Below are 8,015 nucleotides of genomic sequence, written 5' to 3'. Positions count from 1 at the left end.
TTAAAGTGAAAAGGGAAATTAAAGGGAAAAGTAAATTTATACAGGTTCAAATGAAATTAAATGTTTATTGTAAATTTGGTATGCATAAACTATTTTGGTACACGTTTACGTTTACATTTACGTGTATAATAATTACATGCATTGTTAAATAGAGGATGTTGTGACGGTTCAACATTTTGTAATTTTCCAGTTAATAACTGGTTTACATGGTGTATGTACATATTTAAAATAATCTGTTCTCGAATTTTCTGTCCGAAGGAAATTTATGTAAACTGGTGTAATTGCCGGGGCAATTATGAACCATGCACCGTCTTACAACCATAGCTATTTTTTTATTCACTTTTAACAATTTTACGAAACGATATAAAACCAAAAGCACGTGGACGCGTGGACGCGTGGACCAGAGACGCTAATCAACACTAATGGACGCCAATCAACGCTCATGGACTGTCATGGACGCTACATGTGATGCGCGTCGATCATCTGCGCATGCGACACCAACGCCGCCTGACATTCGGGATACGCAACTTACTGGTTAAAGTATTCCCATTACAGCTTGGACCCCCTGGTTCGGACCCATACGAGATGGCGCCTTGCCAGTCCCTACAATCGCGTAGTAGTGGGAGGTAGCGGTTTATTATATCTGAACCCACTGCGCTGTTCCCCCCCATCGCTCGTACTTACGGGGCAGTGTATTGGACTACTTGTTGGACATAAACAAATTGAAAATGTTTTTCACTACGTGGAAGGTGTAATGTCTAAAGAATATTCAGCAATTTTATTCACCCGAAACAACAAACAATTCACACCTAACAGCTGTTTGTAGTTACTGGAGTATTTCACATCTCATGTGTGTCGTATGAAATTTTTACATGATGCGTACAGTTTCAAAGTATCGTAGTGGGCGAAATGACACTATTGGTTTCCCTAAAATGAACATTTTATTATTTTCCGGTGTATCCGAAATAATTTTTGATATCATATGTGTATTAGGTTGGAAGGAAAGAGTTATGGCGCATTTTGAATAAGCAAGTAATTTTACTTGTATATCGAAAACACATGTTGCTAATTAGTCATTGAGATACGGGAATTGACAGGTAACCTGAATGATGGCAACAAGTTGTTACGAACAATGAAAAAAGAACGGTATTTCAAAGAGCAAGAATCGTAGAATACGACCATATATTTAAACATTTTTTCACACTAGATCCGGTGGAAAATTTGCAGAACAAAGATATGTCTCTAATATATTTTTTAGCAATTATTTTAAATCATTATTTAAGAAGAATTCACCAAGCGGTAGGAACGTTTCCGTCTTCCATGATGTTATAAAGGAGACCTACCGATAGTTTACCTAAGGAGTTGTAGAGCACATAAAAACCTTTTTTTTGTGCCACGCACAGCAGACAGCCGCGACCCCCGTCGAGAGTTTATGACCTGACGGCTGCGGCCCGGCGCGAAAAGGGAGAGAAATCGGACCGGTGCCGCCGATGTCCGTCGCCCTATCCTTAAGCATTGGGGCCGGCCGGAGGCTGTGGCAAACTAAAGGGTCCTTTATTATTGTCCGCTTCTGTCCGAACGCGCCCGACGAGGTCGACCACGTTCGGGCCACCCGCCCGATGTGTTACGGATAGACAGCGGGTCTTTATGCAAAATAAAAAACGTCAGAGTTATTTACTGTAACTGTTGCCGGTCAAATCTGGAGTCGGTGAAATGTCGGTGAAAACCGTGTGCGCCGTCCGGCGCAATGTTCGTCGAAATGTCATAACATCTCCAAAAATTCAAGTCTTTTCGTCTCGAATCTAATGTCGTTAATGCTTCGTACAGAGCTGAACATTTCGCTTTGAAACTTTAATTGACTGTGTGAAATCAGGGACTTAATCTCGGTAAAATATTTACACATACCGGACAATACCGGTAACGGTACTATGCCAAGCGGCTGAAATAACACCGAAACCGTTAATATACTTTTTCGAGCAAAAGCTTCTGAAAAACTAAGTTTAGGCTTTTGTTGTGCCATGGCCGAACTGCAATGTGCCACCAGCCGTACCCTTAAGAGTTAATAGCCGTAATAACCATAAACACATTAAAGACCAAATCGGTCTAACCAGATTCCTTGGGGTTACCGTGCGCTCGCTACCCCCGCCATATAAAAGATTCTGTAGACTTTTTCAAATACAGTGATATCCAATATTAATACAGTATGATTGTTTAAACACGTTTAAACAATGGTTTTGGAAACAGCAGGACAAACGATTTTTTCGAATCCATATTTATTAAGCCTAAGATTTTTAAAACTAAGACAATGAAAAAACACTATCCGAATACCCGAAATGTCATCGAAAACGGTCAACACATAAGCCGAATCGAGCCCGCTCGACTTCCCTCGACCCGATCTACCTGACGATTCCGACGGCCCGCACATCCCTAATATCTACATTTATTTTAAGACTTAAATATTGATGACAAACGAATAAAATTTTATTTAATCTATAAGGAGGAACGCGCGTAACATTCATATTTGTTAAACTATGGTTAAAAGTAACAATTCTGAATTAATTAAATTAATTTTGCTACGCCGCAGGGAGAGTTGGTGAAAGGATGATGGACGAATTGCGCAAGTAGTAATAAATATTATGAGTTTTTATGCATCTTTTATTCATGATTGTTTATTATTCAAACAGAAAGTGAAAATCTTTCCTATGTAGGAATCTATACCCTAATTTATCTTGGAATTTCGTCTTCTTCCCGAAACGTGTGGTCGGTGACATACGGTGTGTCATGAATACCAGGATACCTAAAAAATACAGGAAAAATCATTGATATACGATATATGTTTGTACATGTGTACAATGACATCTTCCCCTTCCCCAGTTGCTTCCTTCTCCTCCTTTCCTGGACAGCATTGCATTTTTCCTCGGATTTCAATAGATTTCCACATTACCACGGAGGTACTATTGTTAATGCGTTTTTTTAAAAAGTGGTATCCCCGGTAGGCCTATTCCACTTTGCAATAGTCCGGCTTCATTGCCCTTCAGGAATATGCGATCCTAAGAAAAAAATAATCATTAGTTCACATATTAATGGATTATATATACTCATTTTTATTACATTTTTCTTATAATATACTTACGACACTGCTGACGTCTCCTCCATTTCACGGTGGCGGGCCCACGGTGGTGGTAGCGGCGGTGGTGGTAGCGGCGGCGGAGGTCGCCCTGGACGCCTTCCGGTTCCGCTGCTTCGCCGCTTTCAGCGCGAGTTGCGCCTTCATCGCGAGTTCATCGCGAACTCCTTCTCTGTTGGCGGGGGGAACGAACGGCTCCGCGCCGTTGCGTCTGTAAGATTTATTCAAAGCAAGATAAACAATGAATTGAGAATGAAATTAAACTATGTCGATGATGTGCAATGCTTACCGTAGATGGCTCGCATGATCCGCGTGTTGTGCAGCGGTCGCGTTTCGTAAGCGCCCAGCCACGCGTACGAGGCTGCTTAAAGCAGGTACTGACCGCCTCTTTTAACGTTGATCCTCCCGATCTGGCGAAGTACCGAACCTGAATAAAAAATAAATATTAGTTTATATATTGATAAATTTGATATACGTACTTTTATTATTTCTCTGTTCCAATGTACTTACTACACTGTTAGTCCTCTGCAGGACCTACCGCAAAGCTCTCTACCTCTTCTACGGAGCGTAGAGGTAGAAACTGCGGCCACTCCACCTGCACCCCTCATTCAACAGCCATAGGCCCTCGAAGTTGCCCCCTGTTGATTGTAGGAGCAAAGAAGGATTAGTAAATGAAACATCTTTTCGACAAACATATAATTTCAACTAATTCTGAGGATGACTCACTCCAGATCGTCGCTCAATGTGGCCTGGTTGCGCAGCAGTTGGGCCTGGACCTGTTTGTCGTCTGCATTTCGATTCTGAAGGTCGTTCACCTGCTCCTTCAATTTGACCACGTGCTCCACCAATTGGTCCATGCCTTGCATCATGAGGCCCTGATTTTGCAGTACCAAATCAAATTGGCCGCTAAAACAAATGCAAACATTACACCGTGTACTACAAAATTCAATTATAATTATTGCTGCATTTAAAAATATGTATACAACTTACTTTTGACACTGTTCAGCGCTTCTTGCTTCGTTGAGAGGTGGCAATGAACAAGTCGGAAACTTCACCTCCGGCTCGTTCTGTAGGGCTTCCAACCTCCTGCGCATGGCGTCGTAATCGCTCTCATTTTGTTTCGGAAGCGGAACAAGGCGCTGCCTCTTTTTGACCAGACAGTCGTTGTCGGAGATATGGCATTTTTATACCTCTCCGGTTTCGGCGCATTTCTTTTCGGGCGTTCCTTCTGAAATGTATGAAACGTATTTTTCTATTTTAAACAAATATTGTGATGTTATTATAAAAGATATTGAATTGTATTATACTTAGCTAAAAAAACTGCTATAAAACAAAAATCTATTTAATCTATTCCCCTATCTATAAGATCGTGTAAATATCATTTCCCATGCTATCCCAGCGTTAAAGTTATTATAGTTTAATCCATCCGCGGCATGTCATCTTATGCGTATACGTTTGGATCCAGCGCCGAAACTCCGCAACGAACTAATGTAAGACATTGGAAAGATTTGTTTAGATTCTTTTTTTTACGGAAGAAGCTTTAGAAAGCAGGCACAAAGATTTTAAAAAATTTAGATTGAAAAATACAAGAAAATTTTCCAGATTGATTACGAATCAAGATTTATTTTATAGACTTCTGTTTACATCTGATCCGTATGTATCCACTGCACGAATAAACTTGAAGAAAGAACATAATAGATGTGGAAGCTATAAAATTAATTATTAAATAGCTTCAAAAGATATGCAGTTAAATAAAATTGATATTTGTTATTGTTTTTTTTTGTTACAAATATTGTTTTTTTTATATTTCATGTTATTCGTTGTATGTTATTATTGTTATATTATAAAACCGTTATTGTTATCACATTTTTATAACAAAAGATCTACAAAAATGTTACTAAATCATTGTATATTAAAAAATATCTTTTATATATAAAAATTATATATAAAAAATATCTTTTGACACAGTTATGAGGCGTTTTTGGCTTCTTGGTACTTTTTGTATACGTTGATTCAGAACAGATTCCTCAAATTTACATTTTACCCATTCCATGAAACATTGTATGTGTGAAACATAAATATAAAATACACACTTAGGAAGAAAAAAGGGTTTGGAAGATTGTATTTAAACAATTTTTTTTTAGTTAAAAATATGAATGAAAATTATTGTTTAACAAACGAAAAAAATATTCATTTGTCTATAGTTCAAATTGACTATTTTTTAAATGAATTTTAGTGCAAATTTAATCTCGATATCTCTTATGGTTCAAAAGTTATAACAAAAAGTCACTAAATTTCTCGATTTGGACCACTGTGCGCCGATACTCTCTGTACAGATCAGAGACGTGTTATCACGCGACGCAATGTCGCTTGTGCCGATGCCACGGACATGTTATCCCGCGACGCAATACCGTTCGTGCGGTGCTACAGACAACATATCTCGCGTGCTTACATGGGCTTTTTCGAAGAAATGTTACGGGCAATGATAAAATGATGGAAAGCAACGTTTCCGGCTGGAAATGGACAGGAAAAGAATAAAATTGCTTTCAGGGTAACATTTTTTCAAAAAAGCTCATGTAATAATGAAGCACGCGAGATATGTCGTCAGTAGCACCGCGCTAACGGTATTGCGTCGCGTGACCATAGTTTCGACGTTGCGATATAACACGTCCATGAGAACGAAGCGGTTAATGACAAATAGAGAGATTATGGGGCGGACGTTTTTCACGAACTTTGGCTACTAGAAATTGTAGAAATTTCAAACTTACGTTATTCATGATGTCGCTATGTCACTGGTCACTGGTCGCTATGTCACTGGTCACTACAAAACCGCCGCGCGTTACTCGTGGTGACACTCGAGTAAAAGTCGAGAGGATCGCGTCTCAAGAGCTTTTGTAGTCACTTCTGACCTGACTTTTTACGTTTTGCTATGCTGGGAAAGCTGCGCGGGAGGAGGGGCCTGTACTGAGAAAGGCGCTGATTGGACAACGTCGTCAGCTGCTTTCTTTAGGCAGTACACCCCCACCATTCCTTGCGTTCTAGGCGCGTTTTTCGGGGATGCGAGGTGTAACCGTCGAGGTTTAACCTCTTTTTCTGTGATTTATTTCGCGATTTTAGTGATTAAAACTTTTTTTTTGTAATTCATAATTTTATCATTTAGTTTCACATATTTTCATTCTATTTTAAAGGGCGTACGAACACTTTTTGCATCCGCTGTATATTGGACTGAGCCGCCACTTTCCAATTTATTTATTTCAGGCTCCACGGTGTGCCCTACGCCAAAATAACCATGATCCGAAGGCCATACAAAAAAGTTTATTTAATAAAAAAGATGCCCCTACTTATTTTAAACTAAACAAAGGAAAAACCATCAAGATTCATAATTGGCGTCCTGAGATATTTAATTTTATGTATGTAACAGACCTACATAACATAGGCCTGTTACAGTCCGCGACAAAAAGATGGCACACCACGAAAATTCAATGTTTTCATCATTTGGACATGACAAATCTAGTCTTTCTTGGTACTTACATATTTTTATTACAAAATAATCTACATTACAAACAATAAAATTAAAGAAAATTGTCCGTTTGCTTATGGAAACAAAAAATAACAAAAATCGGCACGACAAAATGATGGCACATACATAAAAAAATACGTGATTTACCTACATCAAAAACATAACATTGTGTTTAATATTTTGTATGGCCTCCCTTATTCTCCAGAACAGCCAACATACGCTTTGGAAGCGACTTAAAGAGTTTTTTAATGTATTTTGGACGTATTTTTGTCCATTCTTGATGTATACATGTTTTTAATTCTGCAAGGCTTTGGAATTGTCTTCCGCCTTCATAAACATGTCTTGCGAGATGCGACCAACAATTTTAAATTATGTTGAGATCTGGCGATCTCGCTGGCCACTTTAAGACACTAATTTTCTTTTGCTCAAAGTACTGCTTAACGCATTTTGCAGTATGCACACTTGCATTATCCTGCTGAAATGTAAAATTTTCCCCGGAAATTGTCTGTCCGAACTTAGTTAATTGTTCGTCTATCAAATCTATATAAATTTTGCTGTTCATAGTTTTCTTTATAAATTTTACTTCAGTCACCCCTCGATACCCAATTCCGGCCCAAAGCATTACTCCTCCGCCACCCATGTGTCTGCGGCTTAATATTCTTTCTTCTTTTCGCAGGTCGTGATAATAGTGTGCGAAACCATCCGGTCCATCTAGATTAAACCTTTTCTCATCACTAAAAATAACATGACGCCACTTTTTTCTCCAATGTATGTGCTCATGTGCAAATTTCAGACGCTCTGATTTATGCTGAGCGGTTAAAGGTGGTTTTTTCTTCAATTTCATTCGAACCAAGTGCGGACATTCTTTTATTATCCTTTGCACATTACGTATATGTGTATGTACGCCTGCTGCTTTAGCGATTTGTCGTGCTGTTCCCGAAGAATTCGAAGCTTCTTTTAAAATTGCACGTTTTCCGCGATTGCTTACTGCTTTTGGTCGACCAGAACTCTTTTTTTTCCGTATGTTTTGGGATTTTTTAATAAATTATACACCACTTTTCTGCTCCGATGTATAATACGTGCAATTTTTGAAATCGAGTAATTCTCTTTATGCAATGTCAAAATCGTTTTTATTTCAGCATCGGATAAAGATTTTCCAGTACCCATAGTGTATGTAATTTCTATAGTAATAAGAAACACACACAATATTTAATGCACAGTCAAACAGTACACGATACAAACAGTTTGACGGTCTAGTGTTAACTGCAGAGAAAGAATTTTAAGAATGTGCCATCAATTTGTCGCGCCGGTGACCCCGGTTGTTTACATTTAGACTAGAGTCTGCAACCTCCGCTGACCTCCGCCGGT

At 38.8% G+C, this 8,015-nt stretch overlaps 1 protein-coding gene across 1 annotated transcript; it reads right to left on the bottom strand.

The window, feature by feature from the left end:
- Positions 1 to 3,545: 3,545 nt before the first annotated feature.
- LOC143208914 (uncharacterized) lies at positions 3,546 to 6,364 on the bottom strand. The gene is made up of 4 exons (XM_076423857.1): positions 5,896 to 6,364; positions 4,118 to 4,355; positions 3,854 to 4,033; positions 3,546 to 3,765 (listed from the first exon to the last, which is right to left on the bottom strand). The coding sequence occupies exons 2-4, from the start codon at positions 4,219 to 4,221 to the stop codon at positions 3,732 to 3,734; spliced, it is 318 nt and encodes a 105-aa protein (XP_076279972.1). The 5' UTR covers positions 4,222 to 4,355; positions 5,896 to 6,364; the 3' UTR covers positions 3,546 to 3,731.
- Between the last annotated feature and the right edge of the window lie 1,651 nt (positions 6,365 to 8,015).

This window comes from Lasioglossum baleicum, chromosome 5 (assembly GCF_051020765.1).
Source record: "Lasioglossum baleicum chromosome 5, iyLasBale1, whole genome shotgun sequence".
Lineage (NCBI taxonomy): Eukaryota > Metazoa > Arthropoda > Insecta > Hymenoptera > Halictidae > Lasioglossum > Lasioglossum baleicum.
Note: the sequence above shows the minus strand (reverse complement) of the source record. Positions and strands in the feature narration are given on the sequence as shown.